Source organism: Hemicordylus capensis, chromosome 2 (assembly GCF_027244095.1).
Source record: "Hemicordylus capensis ecotype Gifberg chromosome 2, rHemCap1.1.pri, whole genome shotgun sequence".
NCBI classification, from domain to species: Eukaryota; Metazoa; Chordata; class Lepidosauria; order Squamata; family Cordylidae; genus Hemicordylus; species Hemicordylus capensis.
In genome coordinates this window covers 409795860-409817914 of record NC_069658.1, presented here as the reverse complement: position 1 = coordinate 409817914, position 22055 = coordinate 409795860, and the positions used below count along the sequence as shown (strand labels likewise).

The 22055-nt window shown below is 44.7% G+C and overlaps 1 protein-coding gene across 3 annotated transcripts in view; it reads left to right on the top strand.

The window, feature by feature from the left end:
* The window catches only part of LOC128344094 (ABC-type organic anion transporter ABCA8B-like), a 129005-nt gene that overhangs the window by 3299 nt on the left and 103651 nt on the right, over nt 1-22055 (top strand). For all 3 annotated transcript variants that reach the window (XM_053293592.1, XM_053293589.1, XM_053293590.1), the window contains 4 exons: nt 4-116; nt 3817-4027; nt 7682-7840; nt 12193-12293. In XM_053293592.1, the coding sequence (XP_053149567.1) occupies nt 12-116; nt 3817-4027; nt 7682-7840; nt 12193-12293 (576 nt within the window). In that variant the 5' untranslated portion in view covers nt 4-11. The remainder of the gene's footprint in view (nt 1-3; nt 117-3816; nt 4028-7681; nt 7841-12192; nt 12294-22055) is intronic.

Here is a 22055-nt window from a genome sequence, read left to right as displayed (position 1 = left end):
TAGCAACCGAAATGGAGAAACAACATCTGAGAAACAGAAGTGTTTATCAACAGACAATTGCACTGTTTTGGAAGAATGTAATTCTGAAATGGAGGATGAAAGCACAAAGCTTTCAGGCAAGTATATAGAACTAACTGGGGAAATTAAAAAAAATCTTGTTGGGGTCAGCATTTCTTCTCTCTCTCCTTTTTAATCCTCAGTCAATATCAGGGTGGATAATACCCCATTTGAGAAGGGGGAGGGGTATCATAAATTTTGTGTTCAATATCTGTATTAATAAAAAGAGCACTTTAAAGCAATGTTACTAGGGGATGGTGAATGAAACACCACAGAGCAATTAGCCTCATTAAGGTTGATCCTGACCTGGAAGATGGAGTTGCAGAGTCATGAACGCAAACTTTTATCATTTTTTAAAACTTCTCAAATGGGGTACAATTGACCCCATTTCTAAACCAAGGGTTTGTGAACATATGGCACAGTTCTAAAAGCAACATCTGGCCTGATATATAGTAAACAGAATACAATAAGCTGCCCAAGTATACAACTTATTGTATCCTGTTTTCATTTATCATAATTGCTTTCTGAATTATGTAAGAAGGAGGAGAAGCTGTTCATAGAAAACCTCAATAGAAACTGGCTTATATTGTTCAGTTGTCTTCAAGCACTTGATCATGTTAATGACAGGTAAAGGTTTTGTACTGATGCTTGATTCAGGTGGTGTTTGTTAATAGTAAGGGTTAGGGTGCATGCTGGTGAGGAGGCAGGGCAGCTTGTTATCCATCTCAGGTGGCAAAATGCAATGAGCCTGCACTGATGTTCCTGCTTATCTCCAGGTTGCTTTCCTTGCTGCTTGAACTGATTTCCTTCTTGTTCCCTGTTCTGTCCTCTTGTCTGCTTCACTAACCCCATTTGCTTGGTTCCCATATATTGAGTTCTCTTTCTTTTATAATTTTTCAAAGAAAAAGGGTTTTTTTCCTTTACAACAATCCAATAGTATATTTTTCAAACCCTTGAGTTTAGAGATAAGCCCTATTCAGATGTATGTGTTGTGGGGGGAATGCTGTATTCGTGTACAGGACAGAAACTGATTGCCAGGAAATTTAGGACCAACAAATGGAAGAACCTTTCCACACCATGCATAATCAGCTTGTGGAATTCTCTGCCACAAGATGTGGTGACAGCCACCAACCTGGATGGCTTTAAGAGGGGTTTGGATAACTTCATGGAGGAGAGGTCTATCAACAGCTACTAGTCTGAGGGCTATAGGCCACCTCCAGCCTCAGAGGCAGGATGCCCCTGAATTCCTGTTGCACAGGAGTAATAGCAGGAGAGAGGGCATGCCCTCAACTCTTGCCTGTATGCTTACAGCAGCATCTGGTAGGCCACTGTGTGAAACAGGATGCTGAACTAGATGGTAGGGATGTGCGGTCCGGTCCGGCGGTCCGGTCCAGGGGTCCGGGGGTTTGGGGTCAAACTGAATCACCCCCAACCCGGTTCCGTTGGACCAGAACCGGACCACCGGGTCCAGTCCAGCAGGTCCGCAAATTTCTTTTTAAATTAAAGTAAAGAATAAGTACCTTTAGCCCCTTTGGGGGGCTTGCTGAAGCCGGGGGGGGGGGGTGTCCGACGGGTGGCTGATCACTGCCACAGCCACTATGGAAAGCCTTTTTGGCCCTTTCGGGCCTCTGTACGAGCGAGTGGCTGCCATTTTGGCGGCTGCCGTGCATGTGCCAATGCCCTCTGTGAGGCCGTGGCGCATGCGTGGCGGCCGCCAAAATGGCAGCCGCTCGGAAGCCAAAAAGGGTCAAAAAGGCTTTCCATAACGGCCGCGGCAGTGATGAGGAAGGCCGGCGGGGGGGAGAGGGAACCCGCATGGACTCCCCCCCACCGCGTCTTCAGCAAGCCCCCCGAAGTAGCTAAAGGTACTTATCCTTTACTTTAATTAAAAAAAAAAAATTCGCGGACCGGATTTGAAGTTCTGTTATGGCCCCAAGAATGGCCCCAAGAATAGTCCAACAGAGACTGACGTGGCTGTGTGAGAAAATGAGTAGGTATACTCACTGATGTTTCTAATGTAGACTGAAGGGGGAATCGTTAGTATATTGCGGAACAAAGAAAAATAACAAATATGTAGAAGGTAGTAGTACAATATTTGGAAGGTATTGTATTTTGTGTATCCCAAAGAAGAGGTGGAAGAAACTAGGCCTGTGCAGCTGTGTTGGTCTCACAGACAAAGTATCCTCTATTGAGTATTGTCAGAGGGAATTCAGTCACTAAGCAGAGAGTCTCACACATGTCTGAACCATTGGAAGCTCCCCTGCTGTTGTATTGCAACTTCCTGGATACCTGACATGTCTTTTGGACTGGTCCTGCCCTGCTCTCTGCCCCTTCCCGTCTTTTACCTGGCCTGGGACCCAGGTGGGAACAAGAGACAGGCTGCAAAACGTCCCCTTCATTCCTTGGGGAGCGCTCAACTAGTCCTTGCCTTCCGGTGTGGCTTCTTTTTAAAAGGCCTTTTGAAAAATTACTCTAAGCAACAGACTTCCCTTTTAGGAACCTGAGTGGCATGGGTGGCTCTGGGATTTGTAGTGTTTTCTGAAGCTGTAGCCATGGCTAAAGCCACGAAGAGATCTTGATAGGGATTCACTGAGCGAACTCATACAACCACCAAGAATCCAATTTGTGTTGTGTATGTGACTTGTTGTGTATGAGTTCTCTCAATGAATCCCTATCAAGATCTCTCCACACACACATATATACAGACCAGAGAAGCTACGCTGATAGAGATAGACTTGTTAAAAGCCAGCATGGTGTAGTGGTTAGAGTGCTGGACTAGGACTAGGAACTCAGGGAGAACTGAGTTCAAATCCCCATTCAGCCATGAAACTATCTGGGTGACTCTGGGCCAGACACTTCTCTCTCAGCCTAACCTACTTCACAGTGTTGTTGTGAAAGAGAAACTCAAGTATGTAGTACACCGCTCTGGGCTCCTTGGAGGAAGAGTGGGATATAATAATAATAATAATAATAATAATAATAGGACAGTAACTGAAAAAATTCCGGGGGGGGATGATGAACCCCACTGACTTGGGGCTGCCTGGGGGGAGTTGTGGTACAACCACTGTGCCCCCAGACCCACTTTGGGATGCCCTGGCACCCCCCAAAGGGGGGAATGGGGCTGCTTCAAATCCCCATGATTCCCTATGGGAGAAATGCAAAAATTGGAAACATCTTGAAAAATTCATTAACAATCCAAGGAGTTTCCAATTGCTTTGGGGTTTGGTGAGTGGTTGGCACCCCTGAGTGCCTACCAGCTACCCCAGTTTTGTGCCCCTAGGTGCTCTACATAGGTAATGGGCTGGCTTGCGTCCTCATTATACCCTATGTAGAACCTTTTAGAACCAGTTAGAACTGAATTCGAATTCGAACCGAACCGGGGGGGTTGAAGCAAAACCAAAACCAATCCTACCAACCCTGGTTTGAAGCTGGTTCAAATTTGAACCAAACGGGCCAAGCCAGTTTTGTGAACATCCCTAGCATGCATGCATGTATATGTGGTGCATGTATGTGAAGGGGTGTGTGTGTGTGTGTGTGTGTGTGTGTGTGAGAGAGAGAGAGAGAGAGAGAGAGAGAGAGAGAGAGAGAGAGAGAGAGAGAGCATGCATGTGTGCATTGGGTACAGTGTGCATTCTTCTGATTCCTCCCTGCTGTGAATTTTCGCAGGTCTTCAACTGTATGTCTTTTACATATGCAATAATATTCTCACACCATAAGACTGTATTGGTGTTATTCTCACCAACTTGTTTGTTATCTCAGGAATGGATCTCATCAATTATTCTTATTTTACTGTTGCTAATAACACAAGACTTCTCTTCTGATTATCTACTCCACCAAATACCCGAGGCAACTCTTGGACAACTAGATGATTCTTCCTTCAATTTTACTGGGCTTAAAATTGTTTATACTCCCGGGACAAAGATGGCAAGACAAATAATGGAGAAAGTAGCAACTGTCTCTGTCATGAAAGGTATATGTGCCTCTTAAAACATTGTTATTGATTATTGCTTCAGTGGAGCTTAATCTGAGCCAGCATTCCCCTTGTTGAGCTCTGGAGAGTTTTCTCTGGAAAGTCTCAGCTCAGGTGATGAAATAAGAGGCTCTGACTATGTGCAGAGTACAGAGTGGGTAACATTTGCCTGGGTGGGGGGGAAGGGAAGGGCTCCCCCCACCTTTTATCAAAGAGTTATTTTAGAGCAGGATTGAGATACATTTCTCCTTTCAGAAGTCAGTGGGGCTATTCTGATGATCAGCCAAAACTGGGCTACGGGAGCCTAGTCTGATTTCGGCTGACTGTGTGAGTCACCGGGCTCGCAGGCAGTTAACCTGCGTAAGTACCCCTCCCATTAAACTGGGTTTGCAGAGCGAGCGCTCCGCAAATCTGGTTTTCAAAATCGTGAGTAGCTGTGCTGTGGCTACTCACGAGTAGACCCCCAGAGTGGAGGCGAAAAGCCAGCTCCAGGGGTCTCTCCAGTATGCCCCCCCTGAACTCCCCAGCCCCCCAGCTCTGTCACAGAGCGGGCAGTTGTGTGGGCGGCCGGATTGGTTCCGGCCCTGCTTGTCTGTGGGGAGAGTGGGCTTAGCCCGCTCTCCCGATTACCTTTACAAACCGGGTCTCACTGATCATGAGGCCTGGCTCAGAGTTTAGATTCCATCGTGTACTCCAAACTACTTTTTTTCCTGCTAGTTTATTCCTTTCTCAAGAAGGCTAAGTCTGATGTTGCTTTGGACACTCCACCTTAGAGAAGACGCTTGCTTTAAAATATGTTCATATATCCTTTAAACAATTACAGCTTATGGACGCTCTGAAGAGTGATGTTGCATAAGTATTTTCATTCTAAATTGTTCACCTGAAATACAAATTTGTTTTTCATTTTAGAGTAATACAGGGTTCAACTCTGGGATGAAATAATCCTTTTGTAAACAGACATCTGAAGTTTCATTCATACAAGTCCCTCCTGCATTTGAGCCAATTTATTGCCTTTCTGTGATTTCAATACAGGGTAACTAAAGACATGCAAGATTCTTTTGATTTAAACTGCTAAAAGCTACCACATTGAATCAGAGCTTAATTGGAGCCTGGGCTTGACATATTTTCTTGCCTTAACAGGCAACTCATTTCCCCCGGGGGCCATATTTTGAACTGAGCAAGCACCAGCAATTTTGGCTCCACCCAGGGGCTCACTCCCACATGAATCAAAACCTAGTCAGGGTGCCCTTTAACCCTCACTGCCAGTATGACAGCAAGTATAACAGCAGAGCCCTTCCTGAGCCCCTGAGCTGCTAAATACATTACTTGTGCTTTGGCTTTTGAAGTGTGTAAGGGGAGAACTCTTGAAAGAGCCTCCAGGGCTGTTAACAACACAGGACAGTGATCAGCTTTCATTCTCCATTTTCAGCTTAGGAGAAAATGACTTAAGTTCAGAATACTGTGAGTAGGGAGTCCTTGGGATCAGAGGCTATGCTGCAGGCTGAGTGGGGAGCTTTTCTGGTCCAGATTTGGCATCTCCCATTACCTATTCATATCTTTGGGTGACTTCTTCATTCTGCATTTCAACTCCCCTTTGTATTGCCTCTGCTTCCATTGGCTTAGCTGTAGGTTACAGTTTAGTAGGCCAGAGCTAAAACCAACTAGACTTTATGCATCAGGCTATCCTTTGATTAATTTGTTGATTCCTACCCCTGCCCCCGCCCCCATACCAAAGATGATATGTGGCAATAATACTCTGACATTTAACTTCGGGTGAAAGGGCCACAACTTTTATTTATAACTACTAACTTAAATGTAGCGGGTCTGTGCTCCACCCCAGTAGTGCAGGCACTAAATAGGAAGTCATACACTAGTGTCCTTCCCCTAGACTTCCTGGGTGAAAGCAAGATGATCACTCCTTGGCTCAGAGCAGTGGATCAGAATGAATCGGGTCCCAGCTCCTCTTTATCGTCCCCTTAAAGGATCAGGGCTATTCAGCAGTTTCACACAGACACATCCATAAACTGGTCAGCCTTTAAGGTGGGTGAAGCCCCCCAAAGAGGAAAAGAGTCCTAATCATATCCCTCATGCTGCAATTTAGGTTTAAGGGCTTACCGGTTACATTAAGGGCTGACCGGCCACTCTCCTTACTCATCAGTTATTAGTGCTCATCAGCTATCATCCCTACTGCTGTTCCCAGCCTACACTGAACCTGCCAGTTGTGGTCAACTAGCAAGTTATCATAAAAACCTCCCTTGCCCTCTGTGGTATTAGAGGGTTTGCTTAGGAGGGCCCTTTATTTGGAGAGATTGTGTCCTTGTGGGAATGGCAGTGTTGAAACATTTGGTCATGTGCTTTCACATTGCTCTTTTCATCGTGATTTACATCTTAGATTTATTGCTTTTTAAAATTGTGATTTGGTCCTCTTGTTTTTAGATTTCCAAATAACTCAAATGAGCTTTATATAAACTTATTTCTTTCCAATACATATACCAATATCTCAGATCTGGAGGCCAAATTCTTCACGGCTGCGATTAACATCTGCACATGGTGTGTTGGAGATGGTCAATACAGGCTCTTAATTGTTTTGTTTTGCTTTGTTATCTTATTCCAGTTTATATTAATTTCATGTAATAGTTCTTAACTGTATGTATGTGTACACACACACACACACACACACACACACGTATCAATATTCACTTTTAAAGACTCTTATATCTGGATTTGAATTGTATATTGATCTAGGATCGTAATAAAGAGCCAGCGTGGTGTAGTGGCTAGAGTGCTGGACTAGGACCAGGGAGACCGGAGTTCAAATCCCCATTCAGCCATGATACTAGCTGGGTGACTCTGGGCCAGACACTTCTCTCTCAGCCTAACCTACTTCACAGGGTTGTTGTGAGGAGAAACCTAAGTATGTAGTACACTGCTCTGGGCTCCTTGGAGGAAGAGCGGGATATAAAATGTATAAACAAACAAACAAACAAACAAACTGAATCTGATAAAAACCTCCCAACAGAGGCTAGTCTGTAGGGACTCAGAGTAAAAAAAAGTTCACTCTCCAAACCGACAACCAACTTAGGCCCATTCTGCACTATAGCTAAGAGGGAAGGCTGCCAAAAAATGCACTGAGTGAGGCACTAGGTGACAGAACATGCCAACTACTTTTGCCTGGCTGTGCTCCCCTCCCTGGGGATTGGCCCTAGCCCCTCATGCCTCATGCTTCTCCGGTTGGGTGGGGCAAAGCAACCTCCCTCTGCAGGGGTGGTGATATTCCAGAAGAGGCCCCAAAGCCAATCTGTATATCTTGTCAAAGAGCCATGGGATGTTAGACCAATGGCAATATGATCCACAGCTCTTACAGACAGAGGGAGATTCAGAGATACTGCTGCAGATTCCTAAGCAGCAAGGATGCTGCTGCTGAAGTGAAAGCAGCATCCTCACAGGTTTCCCCATTGTTCCAAATGAGAAAAACTGCAGAGCCACTGTTTCCATGCTCCTCATTGCTTCAGAGTCTGCAGCAGCCTCTCCATACTTCCTTCCATCTCCATAATGGCTGCAGATCATGTTGGCTATTATATCTAACAGGAGAAGCCATTTCTCCCAGCCTTATATGGGATTTCATATAGTAACTACATGATTTCTGCTCGAAAGGTATAAGAACAGAACTGATAGAAGATGAAAAAGCTATGGATGCAGCACAAAGAGAGGACGAAGAAACACTGGGAGTTGTGTTCCAGGATGACTTTTCCTACCGACTCAGATTTCCTAGCTCTAAAATGGGTTGGCCAAATGATGCTGCTGCATACATAGGTATTTCACGATAAATTTATTTTTATGTTCTTGTTCTTAGATGACGTTATGTATTTTGTGAGGTCAAATGCAGTTCCAGACCCTCGAGTTCTATGTTATTGCAACTTGCTCTGAGTGTATTTTAAATGTAGGAAAAAATGTCTGATATATATATCAATCAGTGGCTGTAGGCTGGTGTCTCCCCTGTGTCTTTTTTGTTTTTAGATTGTGAGCTCCTTTGGGATAGGGAACCATTTCTTCATATTTCCCCTTTTGCTCACTTTGAGAAATGTTTTGGTTGAAAAGTGGTATATAAATGTCCTTAATAGTAATAATGATATCCTATGGTGAATGTATGGCCATGTTCTCACAATTGCAAGTAAGTTGGAGGAGCTTCTAGCCAAGATTCATCAGCTGCGCTGTGAGTGACAAAAATCTCAGTCAAAGCACCAGGCAGTGATCTTGTGGGAGGGGAAATTCTAATTAAATAGTATGGGCAGCATACCTCCTTCACCCTAGATCAAATCTAAGATAACTGATGCTGGCTGCTTGCACTGACGAACTCAGTTGGCTCTTCCTACATGATCACTTCCTGGTATTCCAAGTGGAATTTTCACCACCCATACAATCGATTTTTGGAAACATGCACAGCTGCTGAAATAGTTGAAATCTCCTCCAATTTAGTTATGATTGTGAGAACCTGGCCTATGAATAATGAAATATTATTGTTCTTCTTTGTACAGACATAGGCCCCACTTGCATGTAATGGCAAACCACAGTTAAATGGGGCAAAGGTTGGAATTTATGTACGTCTGAATGTATGAAACTGTAGTTTCACGGCAAAAGCAACCTGTTTTCCCCCTTACCAAACTCCAGTTTTAACCTTCAGTTTGTAGTGAGTTTCACCGCTCCAACCTGAGGTTTGAAGGCAGCAGCATTATGTCCAAACACAGAAGCTGCCATAACCGGGGTTTTGTGTTGTTTCTGAAACTGAAATCAAAGAGAGGGCAGCCCAGACCCACCCAGGAACACTGCCACTCCATTCCTGCCATGCTTCTTGATGGCCACATCTCCAAGCACTTGCTCTGCCCCCATTTCTGAACTCCTCAAGCCATTGCCCGGCAATATGGGTGCCACGTTGTCCCATCCCAAGTGTCTAAGCTTGTCAAAGGGGAAGGTCACATATGGGGAGGTCCACTTCCCACTGTGTCCCTTGTTCCACTCTTCTGATGATCAGAAGAGAAAGGGGTCAGGATGGCAAGATGGGCACGATGTGTTTTGCTCTCTGAAAGTATAAATTGATAAAAAGATATGTTCACAAGCACATGCAGTCACAGTGGCACCATAAATTGGGCAACCTGATTAGATCACTGCAAAGATAACATATGGCAAGGCAGCGATATTCAGTGTTGAGTTTAAAAGGCACCCCCCTATGGGAATTCTTGACTGTCTCTGTTCTATTTTTTGTACAATAAAGTTGGGGAAGGGGGGATCAGACCTTTCCCCTTCCCCTTGGGTGCAAACATGCATTCTGTGGCATTACTCATGAGAAGAATCATCCTCGGGTACACAGGGACCAGGCAGAATCGTTATTAATGTGTAATGATGCCCTTCTCCCAGGGTCTGCTTTCCCATGAGAATGAAAGGCTATGGAGATACCCATGCACTCAGAGGTGCTCTAACCCTTGGACCTTGGGGCCCCAGTCCGTGGCCTCCAAATGGCCAGGGGGCCTCCTACAGCCACTCTGCACCTGCCTGCTCTACCGTGGCTAACCTACGTTATTTTTAAACAAATCTGCCACGCAGCTGAGGGGTGGCTGCAGGTGGGGGGGGGCGAGCCAAGCAGCTGACCTCCCCCCGGCAGTGGTGATGGGGGGAGAAACCACTGGCCGTGTCCTCTCTGCCCAGTGGTAGCTGTGAATTGAAAGGCGCGCCTGCTCAGTTCACAGCAGCTTCTGGGCAGAGAGGAAGTGCCCAGCAGTCACTCCCCCCCATCGCCACCGCCGGGGGGGATGGGGTTGACTACTTGGCTCCCCCCCGCCGCAGCCACACCTCGACTATGCATGGCATATAGATAAGCCGCAGCAGGAGGTCTGCCAAAAGCAGGTTTTGGAGGCTTTGTAGTAGAGGTGTGTGTGTGCTTGGCAGGGGTGGGGCTTGCAGAAGGTCCCAAAATCATCTAGGTGTGCCCCTGCATGAACTACTCATGACAAGAACTGTCCTGAGGTACACAGGGATGGTGCTGAATGATTAATAATGTGTTATGATGCCCCTGCTCCCAAGGACTGCTTTCTCTCTTAGTCATCGCATAAGGAAGAGCCACACTGGTCAGCCATTGCCACACATTCATGTTTATTTCCCCCCAGCACAGCAACTCTACTTTCCTGGGGTTGCAGATAATAGGGGCTCCCCTTTCTCATGAATCCCCATAGTGGCCAATCTGCATACACTGCAATGCCAATCCACAGTGGACTGGCCCTCTCTTGAGAAGAGTAATCCCCGGGGGCAGGAGTGTGCTTGGGTGTTCCTGGACTGCTTTGCTGGGGTCTGCCATCACAAGAGCATCCTTGGTCACAATGGACCAGACCGCAGGATCCTTTGTCCTCCCTCATCTGTCCTATTCTGTCCTAGGAAGTCATCATGATCCCTTCCTGGAGTAACAGAAAAATAGTGCTCCTCAGCATCCCGCTGTTGCTAGAAATTGTGCTTGTGCAGGACTGTTTTGGTCTGGGGCTCTTATGAGGGCGGCAGTGCAATTGCTGTCAGAATAAGGGCTTGCATGCCATTTAAAGGAATGTAAATACCCTTTCCCTGCTGAGGGCAGGTGGTCCATTCCAAAAAAGCCATGATCATGCTGGGCACACCCCCTTCCCACATAGTCCCTTATAGACCTGGGAAAGAATATTTGCCAATACATTTAATAAAATGGAGAGAATGATTCTCTAAAATATTGTCTTCAATTATAATTAATTCATTGGTAAATATTATTTTAACAGAATATTCTTTTATAGTTGAAAATATTCAACTTTATATTATGGTCACACATTCATGCAAATGCCTTTCTGTAGGATTTCAAGATACCTTCAGAGTTTACAAATTACGATAGTGGTTGTGAACACTGTGTTTGTTTTGAACCACCTTGAGCTCTCTGGATTAGGTAGCATATACTGTATATGAAATAAATCTCTGATATGAACATTAGACAGAATCCATGCCCTATGGGTGTGTTGATTTTAAAAAATGCAAAAACACATCTTGATACTATCAAATCAAGCACCGTAACCTAAATGTGCTCCCCTTGACCCAATGACTGGATTTACTGAACTAAATTTACTGACCAATCCTGCCATGAATTAGGGTGAAGGAGGGTAAAGTGGAGGCAGATTATGCTCCAGTTCTCAGGGGCAGCACAGCAGCCTATTCAGCACCCACCACCAATCCCCTTGAATGGCCTTCAAGGGAAGGTGCCATGGCACTATACTGGTTTGCATCATTCTCTTCCTTTCCTAATAGAAAAGGAAAGAAGTGGTGTGGCAAGAGAGATGAAAGAAATAAGCATCATGCCTGGTTTTCCCCAGGCAGTTACACTGGGGTAAAAGAGGATCCTTTTTAGTAGCCTCAAATTTCTCTTGAGGGAATTGCCTCACCTGGTCCACTACCCACAGCAAGCTGTCAACAGGCCTGCACTGTTGACCGAGGAGTCACTGGGCAGTCCCATGGAGGTAAGCCCTCTTCCTGTTCTGGCCCCTCATCATTGGCTGGAATTAATTTAAATATGGTGTCACAATCTGGACATCTGTCCCTGGAGGTGGACCCAACTTCCTATGGAGCCACACACTTCCAGGAAGGAGGAGAATCACACCCATGTCTTAAAGGAGTCCTCATGTGAGGCTGTTCAGTTGCCTGTACTGGCCACAGCAACGGTGGTGGCCATCGGGTGACTGTTGATGATGTCAACCTCTTGACAGGGTTGTCCAGTGTCCCTGACGCCACCCTCCCACTCTGCCCAAGCTGAGTGAGCACAGAGCCATGCTCAGCCAGGGATTGAAGACACCACTGGCCCTGGTGGTGGTCAGAATGTGACCATGCCTCAACAAGAAGGAGCTGAAGGTGTGGTTTTAATATGAGGAAAGGAAAAAGGGAGGACAGGGACACCATTTAGAGCTGTCCTTCAAAAAGTTAAATGTTTTGGGTTGGCACTTGGGGAACCTTAGAATAGGTGATATACCCTTGCAATTATATACCCTTGGTTGAGGCATCTTGACTCAGAATTTTAAACTTTCTTTCCTGCCTCTAGATTTTGGTAAATGATTAAGGAACTGATTTTGCATTTAATTAAGTAATATTGCTCATCTCTTTTCTCTTACCTGTAGATTCCTGTTACAACTATTCTTCATCTTATTGTAAAAGTCCATTATATTGGTTTGAAGGATTTCTGCCACTACAGTCTAGCATCGACAGTGCTCTTATAGAAGTAAGTACAGTAATTCAGTTTGAAAGGCTAGTATTTTCCCCTATTTTTATTTTTTTATTATTATGGGATTGGATACATTTGTTTTTGTTTATCATTCACATTGGTCTCCATATTACATTATATCTGAAAACAAAATTATCTAACCACAGCTCCGAGTCTTGAAGTTTGTGTATCTGTAGGTGATTTGACATTTCCCTATCATTCTGTCCTAGCAAAGCTTTTTGTGAAGCACCGATACTTGTAAATTTAACCACAGCCTGCAGGATATTAATATTTGTATCATTCCTTAGGATTAGAAATGTAAAATTCTTAGGAATTGTGGCCCTCACATTGTGCAGTATAATATGACCCACCCATGCTGCTGTGGACTTGTAACAAAGCACTGGAGGTCTTGTGCCTCGTACAAGAGTTCAAATACATCAAGTAGCATGCTTGTACTCCCAAAGTGCTAGTTAGATTGGAAACACATCACTCTTAGTCAGGTGATGTGCTCCTGTTCTAACTAGCAGTTCTGGAGTGTGGGCATCCTCCTACTTGAAGTATTTGCACTCTTGCACAAAAGCGCAAGACCTCCAGTGCTTCGCTACGAGCCCACTGCAGCAGAGGCGCACTTAGCCATGGACCATGGGGATTCGGTCCATGGCCTCCTGTGTTCTGGGGAGCCTCCCCAGAGACCCACCACTGTGCCATGCCTGCCAGGCAGGTCAAATCTTTTAAAAAACCTTTTTTAAAGTGCCGCTGCATGGCAGGGATGGGGCTGCTAGCAAGTATGCATGCACTCAGGGGAGGGAGGTGGTGTCAAGAGATGCGTCTCGGAGCCCGCCTGCCTCCCAAATGACAGATGGGGCCATTTTTGGACCATTTTGTGCCTCTGTGCAAGCACAGCAAGGGTGGATTGGCAGCACCTATGTTATGTGTTGCAATATGTGGGCCACTAAACTTTCAGAAAACATATATGCCACTGAATTTCTCCTCGGGAGCACCCAGGGTTGGAGCCTTCAATGCCAGCTGGTGTAGAAGTTTTTCCAGCATGAATTTTAGGCCTATTCTGGAGACAGCTGGTGGGGAACTCCAGCCATACTAACCAATCCCTCACATATACAATGGCTTCCTGCCTTGCAAACAATATTACTCCTATTCTAAAAGAATTTCAGTGTTTCCAGGAAAAATACAAAGTGTGGGTTATTACCTATTGTAACAAACGGGGACTGGAGAATGGCGGATTTAAGCCTAGTCTTTGTCTCAGAGCAAGTCCATGTGGGGGAGAGAAAAATGCTGATTCACTCCCTCCATGTTTGCTCAACAAGGCTGTCCTTCTGGTAATAGTTGATAGCTGGAGCAGTACACTTTAAAATCTTGGTTACTCAGTTCCAAAGATAATTCAAAAAGCACTCCCCAGTTGTAAGGAAACTTTAAAAGCACCTTTAAAGTTTACAGAGACTTTTGCAGTGCCCTGGATGGATAAAAAGGGCACAGGTACAACATTTTTACATTACAGATAAAACACAATAGACCAGTTGTCAGGATCTGCAAAGCACTAAAATGAAGGAAACTGACACCATCTACCTAACACACGGTTCCCTGGCTAAACCCTTCTCTGAAGCCAAGCCCTGGTTTCTTCCCTGAGCTCACCAAAACAATGGTAGAGACTTCAGGCCCCTACAGAGTTCCTGCTTGCTGCCACGGCTTGGCCAGCCAACTTGTTGCTTCCCCAGCCTGGCTCCAACTGCAAGAGAACAAAGGACCTCTTCACTTCCTGCCGCCAGGCCCTCTAAGTCCTGGTCACCATGTACTGAGTGGCTGATCCCTAGAGGTCACTGCCTGACAGACAGGACAGGGGTCCCTTCCGGTTCACTCTTTAGAGAAAACGGAAAATCTTTTCTTCACAGATCAAAACACCTATAAAGCCTTTAATAGTATTTAAGTAAGCACTCTGTGTAAACCGCCCTGAGTCATTTTTGGAAGGGCGGTATAGAAATCGAATCCTTGGCATGGTTGTGGGGCTTGTGTGCTCTGAGGAAGGTGAGAGCTATGCCAGAGGTCCAACCATACTGGACAGGTCTCACCAGAGGAGCCAGACAAAGAGTGCCATTCCCATCAACAATATGGTGAGACCTAACTTTAATAAATCTATACCGTATCGGCCGTCGCCGGGGTCAACAAGGACCGCGCCAGGTGCTGGAGTCCCTGGACACCTGGTGGCAAGTGGGCAACAGGACTCAGGATCTTCAGTTGAGCAAACAGGGCTGGAGACTGCAAGGTTACTAGAAGAAACGTTACTTAACCCGAAAAAATATACGAAAAATGCCAAGAAGGAAATAATGATCTGCGATTACAAGTCTAGTCCAAATAGAAGAGGTTAATTAAAAAGAATGTACCAAATTTGGCAAGAGAAGCATCCAGATACAGAAATAACAGAACAAAGGCTAGCAGACTAGAGAAGATTCATAATCAGAAATAAAGTATTCACAGGAGTTGAGCTGGAAGAACTGCAAAGAGCAACACAGGCTCAAGATGTGGAAGAAGAATTATCACCAACTGAAGAAGTTGCTCAGGTGCAGCTGGAGGAGGTGTTGGAAATAGAGGATGCCACTGTTGTTGAAATGTTTCAAAATCAAAACCAGGCAACCTACCCTTTGCCTTCACCTCAAAAACCCAAATGCTGTTTAACAGAAAAGCAACAAGAACTAAAGCAAAAAATAACTGAGCACATGAACCAAACAACCACCAGGATTCGACTTCCAGCTCTAAAAACAGTTGCCAAAAAAACAACTTGCTCAGGCATTAAAAGATGTCAGTGCTGCACTTGCAGAAATAACAACCAATAATTTGCAAGAAACAAACCAACTAATGTACAGTGCAGCAACAATAACAACACAAGAGCTTGGATATAAGATCAGTGGACCTGTAAAAAAAGAAAGTAGTACATCACCTAAATGGAAGATTAGATTAGAAAATAAAATCTTCAGGCTTAGATCAGATGCTAGTAAATTGAAAGATATGAAAGACAAGAAGCTGAAGAATGAAAACACCAAACAGTATCTGATCCAAAAATACCACCTAGATTCAAGGAAAATTAGAGAAGTCCTGGAAATAATAAAGCAGCAAATAACAGCAGTGTCAAAGAAGATTAGCAGGTATGAAGCCAGAATCACACAACACAGGCAGAATCTCCAATTCCAGTCGAATCAGAGACGTTTCTTCCAAAGCATAGAAGGAGAAACTGCAAGAAACATAGAAACACCAAATAAAGAAGTAACAGTGCAGTTCTGGGGGAAATTATGGGACAATCCAATAGATTATAATAAAAAAGCAGGCTGGATGAAAGAGGTCAAAAAATGTAACCAACACATGCAAGATCTAATAATAACACCAGAATTAATAAGTGAAAGAGCAAAGAAAATTAAAAATTGGACTGCACCAGGCGACCATGAACTGCATGGCTTGGCTTAAATACTTAACAAGCCTTCATAAACAACTATCAAAACAGTTCAATCACATTTTGCAAGGAGGTGATATTGAACAATGGCTAACAACTGGCAAAACTCATCTCATCATGAAAGACCCAGCAAAAGGTGCAGTTCCAAGTAATTATAGTCCCATAACCTGCCTGCCAACCATGTTCAAATTATTAACTGGAATAATAGCAGATGAAGTGATGCAACACTTATTAACTAACAAACAGCTTCCAGTTGAACAGAAAGGAAATTGCCCGAACACCAGAGGCACAAAAGACCAGCTGCTGATTGACAAAATGATTTTAGAAAACTGCAAGAGAAGAAAAACAAATCTAAGTGTTGCATGGATTGACTACAAGAAGGCCTTCGACTCATTGCCTCACACATGGATACTAAAATGTTTAGAAACAACTGCTGTCAGCAAAAACATTCAGATATTTATTTAAAAAGCAATGAGCATGTGGAGTACACAGTTAACAATCAATGGTGAGACACTTGGACAGGTTAGCATTAGGACAGGGATTTCCCAAGGGGACTCACTATCTCCTCTGTTGTTTGTAATCGCCATGACCCCACTTTCACAAATACGAAACAAAACAGGCCTGGGATACCAAACATCTAAAACATCAAGTAAAATAAACCATCTGCTGTACATGGACGATCTGAAGTTGTATGGAAAGTCCCAGTCAGAAATTGAATCACTGCTAAACACTGTCTGTATATTCAGTAGGGATATAGCAATGGAGTTTGGTCTAGACAAGTGTGCTGCATTAATAATGAACAGAAGAAAAATAAGAAAAACGGAAGGAATAGAACTGCCCAATGGAAGCAAGATCAAGAACCTGGAAGAGAAAGAACCTTACAAATACTTGGGCATTCTCCAGGCTGATAACATCACACACACTGAAGTTAAAAGAAAAATTGGAAGTGAATACATCAGGAGAGTTAGAAAAATCCTCAAGTCCAAACTCAATGGCGGGAACACCATACAAGCCATAAACACCTGGGCTATACCTGTTATCAGATACACTGCAGGAATAATAGACTGGACCCAGGCAGAGCTAGAGATGCTAGATCGTAAGACCAGGAAAATCATGACCATCAATCATGCTCTGCACCCCCGCAGTGATGTAGATAGGCTATACCTCCCTCGCAGCTCAGGTGGAAGAGGAATGTTGCAAGTCCATCAAACAATAGAGGAGGAGAAAAGAGGCCTTGAAGAATATATAAGGGATAGTGAAGAAGATACACTTGAAATAGTCAATAATGAGAAACTATTCAACACCAATCAAACAAAGCAGGCCTATAAAAAAGAACAAGTCAAGAACCGAGCAGAAAAATGGAGAAATAAGCCCCTGCATGGTCAATATTTGCACAATATAAGTGGAAAATCAGACATCACCAAGACCTGGCAATGGCTTAAGAATGGTAACTTGAAGAAAGAAACTGAGGGTTTAATACTGGCTGCGCAAGAACGGACACTAAGAACAAATGCAATAAGAGCAAAAGTCAAAAAATCAACAACAAACAGCAAGTGCAACCTTGGTAAAGAAGCAGATGAAACAGTGGACCACCTAATCAGCTGTTGTAAGAAGAGCGCACAGACTGACTACAAACAAATACATGACAAGGAGCAGGGATGATATACTGGAACATCTGCAAAAAATACAAGCTACCTGTAGCCAAAAATTGGTGGGACCATACAATTGAAAAAGTTGTAGAAAATGAAGATGCAAAAATATTATGGGACTTCCAGCTACAAACAGACAAACATCTGCCACACAATACACCAGATATAACTGTAGTTGAGAAGAAAGAAAAACAAGTCAAAATAATTGACATAGCAATACCAGGGGATAGCAGAATAGAAGAAAAAGAAATAGAAAAAAAATCACCAAATACAAAGATCTACAAATTGAAATTGAAAGGCTGTGGCAGAAAAAGACCCAAATAATCCCAGTGGTAATTGGCGCCCTGGGTGCAGTTCCAAAAGACCTTGAAGAGCACCTCAACACCATAGGGGCCACAGAAATCACCATCAGCCAATTACAAAAAGCAGCTTTACTGGGAATAGCCTATATTCTACAACAATATCTATAACAATTGACAATAAAATTCTGGCATCCCAGGTCCTTGGGAAGGACTCGATGTCTGGATAAAACAAACCAGTCAATAACACCTGTCTGAATGTGTAAATAAATAAATTATAATATAATATTTGAAAAAACAAGCCCTGCTGCCTTCTGAGATCATCAGAAGAGGTCTGCTTAAAGTTGCCACGGGCTCATTTGGTCGTGACTTGGAACCAGGCTTTTTCTGTTGCTGCTCTAGGACTTTTAATGCGCTCCCTATCAGAATTAGAGCTTCCCCATCTCTGGCTGACTTCAAGGAAGTTCTCAAGACACACATGTTTCTTTAGACTTTTAGTTTTTTCTTTTAAAAAATGTTTTAATTTTTTTAACTGTTTTAATTGCTTTAATTGTTGGCTGTTGTTAAATTTATGAATTTTATATAAACCAACTGAAGATGTTTCATATCAGGCAGTTTTTAAATCGAATAAATAGTTCTAAAATTATTAATAGCCATATACTGGATAAATCACCTTCATATGCAAAAAGAAAAAAAAGAAAAAGAAAAAAGTGAAAGACAATAATAATACTGTTGGCGAACATGTCTTCCTGAGGGACATATTTCTGAAATCCATAATGTACTTTTGGATGGAGGGGAGAGCAGTGAAAATTGCTCCCTCCCCCTTGCTTTCTGCAGGCACTTGGCTGTAAAAGAAACCTTTGGCTGAGCTCTGCAGCCTCTTTGCAAGGGCACAACACTTGCTGCACCCTCCTGACACTGCAGAACATTATGGCCATTAATTATTAATATTTCAAAGGAATTGGGTAAAGGGCTGATATTTAAATTATTTTTGAAGTTTAAGCATCTTTAAGACTTTCCCCACAGGGAATAATGGGGATTTTAGCATCCTTAGTTAGAACTCCCCAGGGGGGAGGTGACATCAGGGTGGCCCAGGGTGGGTTTTGGTGGGTGATAGTACCCAATGGGTGCAACGAAGCTACCACCCAGATTTCAGAGTGATTGGGCAAAGGACTGATTTTTTAAAAGAATGTTTGAAGTTTGCACATCTTTGGGGCATATTTGTGGCACAAAGGGGGTTTCGGGGGCAGAAGAGTGGGTCAGGAAGTAGTGCCCCAACAGGTGCCTGCCACCACCCATATTTCAAAGAAATTGGGCAAAGAATTTGTGAAGTTTGCAAATCTTTAACCTTTTCCCCCATAGGGAATAATGAGGGTTTCAGCAGCCCCATAACTCCACTTGAGGGGCTCCGGAGTGGCCCAGAGTGAGTGGTGGTGTAGTGCACATAGGGTGCCAACCACCCCCATACCCACAAGCCCATGGGGTACTGTTATTTCTGAGGAATTCTGAGTGTAGATTCTCTGGTAGCAGATGGGAATGGATTCATTTTCAATGACAAACATTAAATCCACTCTCATCTGCTACCAGAGAAACTACACTCAGAATACCTCAGAATCAACAAAACCCAGTACCCCATGGGCTTGTGGGTATGGGAGTGGTTGGCACCCTATGTGTACTATGCCACCATTCACTCTGGGCCACCCAAGTGCCCCCCAATGTGGCATCATGGGGCTGCTGAAACCCTCATTATTCTCTATGGGGGAAAAGCTTAAAGATGCACAAACTTCATTAATTCTTTAAAAATGACCCCTTTGCCCAAATTCTTTGAAATATGGGTGGTGGCAAGCACCCATTGGGGCACTACCACCCAACCCACTCTTCTGCCCCCAAACCCCTTTACTGCCCCGAATCTGCTCTAAAGATGTGCAAACTTCAACAATTCTTTAAAAACCAACCCTTTGCCCAATTCCTTTCAAATCTGGGAGGTAGCCCAATCCACTGTGGCACTCCTAGGAGGCACCCACAAGCAGAAATGGGCACTATCTGTCTCCATTGTCCTGTAGGATGGATGCAGCAGCACTCATCATCATCATCAACAACAGTTGAGCTTTGCAAAGAACAAGGTTTCCAAAGGTCACACACATCCACTGTCACTCACCACATCCACTGTGTCCCACTATCTCCCTCCCCAGAAATGCAATTGATCTACACACAACAGTGTGAAACAACAACAATGAAATGCACTGCCTCATGTGCCCCCTCCCAGTGCAGGGTAACAGCAACAGCCAGCAACAAGCAAGCAAGCAAGCAAGCGTGATATCACAGATGCGACAGACTAGGGCCAACAACAGCATCAGATGTGCCCTCCCCTCCCTCCCCCAAGCATTTTTCATCCACAAGCAACAGACTCAGCTACATCTGTAGCACCCGGCCATAAAAGCGGATTAAGTAAGGATGAAAAACAACATTCTGCCAGTGGAACAGCGAAGTTTGGCCCCGCTCCCACCTATGCAAGTAGAAGAGTGATGATGACAACAACGACGCACAATTTTTGGTGTGGTTTTTTTTGTTTTTGTTTTTTGAAATTTCTGCAATGGATCAGAGCCTGTGGCACCAGCACAACCTATTGTAGATGCAAGCAATCTAGTTTGAATAAAAACACTGATGATGCTAGAAGTCACAATATGACCCAGTCTTCATTGCAAACTAATCCACAGAGAGAGAGAGCGAACCTGTCCTATGCCCATCCATGAGGTCCCCAAAATACAGGCACAACAACAAACCATCTAAGGCATGTGAATTGCAACACACACACACACACACACACACACACACACACACTTCTAGACTTGAGATTGTATAGAGGGGAAGCATAGTAATATACCTGTGCATGCGTGCTCTGCGAAAGGGTTAGTGGGTTTAGGGTTAAAATTTTGGCCATGGCCTCAGAATGTTATGTGCTCTCTAAGTCTGTGTGACAGACAATTGTGAGGGCAGCAAGATCATCCTTGCAGCAAGCAAGATCATCCTTGGCTGTGGCTGTTAGGGGGTGGCGGTAGGTGGGGGCATGTGTGTATGTGCTGCTGCTTCAGTCACAGTCCTTCCATGGGTGGAAAACAGCAAAGCAAAGTCTCAGACAACAAACATTAAATAGACAAGTGAAAGCCACATTACAAAACAGGAATGCATGAAGACATCAACTCATCGTCATCACACCATCAGCATCAGCATGCAAGCATCACATTATCTTATCACATTGACATGCATCATTTGCATTTTGGCATCAATTAAAAATAGTCAATGAAAGCAATTCTTTCATAACAGCATGCATCTTCCAAAACCCTCCCTCCTGCCTCCCCCCACCACCAACCACAGCCTCTGTGGATGGGTGGTGGTGGTGCTTCTGGGCTATAGTGGCTCCAGGCCAGGACGCGCCACCCACCTCCGTTATGGGCCTCGTGGTGTCATGATTTGTTGAAACAAATCAAACAGACACTATTCAACATTAAAAGGAAACAAAGCAAACTCTCTGTGACAGTGTGCTCCGTGTGTGTGTGTGTGTGTGTGTGTGTGTGTGTGTGTGTGTGTAGTTTGATGTAAGCATGTGTGAGACACAGCATCCCAGAAATGTTCCTGTGCCTGCACATGCAGCAGCCTGCCTCTGTGATGGATGGTGTGACACTTCTGCCTTCCGGCGGCCCCCAGGACCAGGCAAGCGGGTGCTCCTCCAAGAGGGAGGGATCCACAGATGTATGCTGCCGAGAGTGACAACAACTCCCATTGTCCCTACTAGTCTTGATGGTGGCCAGCCATTGCAACAGTGGGGAATGGGAGATGTAGTCTCTCTCAGCAACATCTGGGAGAACCCCTCCCTGATGCAGAGAGCACTCACTTGTCCTAGCCCTGAGTGCCAGCACAGCAGCAGTACCCCTTCTCACTATTCTTGGGCTGGCAGTGTGGCAGTGCCTGTGTGCGTGTCTGCTGGATGTGTCAGCAGCTGTGACACATCTTGGTCAGGATGAGCTGCCATGGCATGGGAGACACTGCATAGGGGGGTAATGAGAGTCACTCATCCTCCACGTCCAGCTTGGGGTAGCCCAGCAGGGGGAGGTTGGCCTTCATGATGTCCAGCTGCTCGACCAGCTCAGCATCCAGACATGAGCGTAGAGGGGTCACCATGTCCCTGAACATGGAGAACAACCTCTCGCTCAAGACGCTGGTTGGCAGGTATGAGAGGAACCATACAGCAAAGGTTGCCAAGTCTGGCCAGACATGGTGATGCATTGCCCCAAACTGGCACGGCTCTGTCTCTTGGCCTTCCCCTGGCTCCCGCAGGTACAGCAGAACAGACTGCTCAGCATGGCTGCAGAGAGTG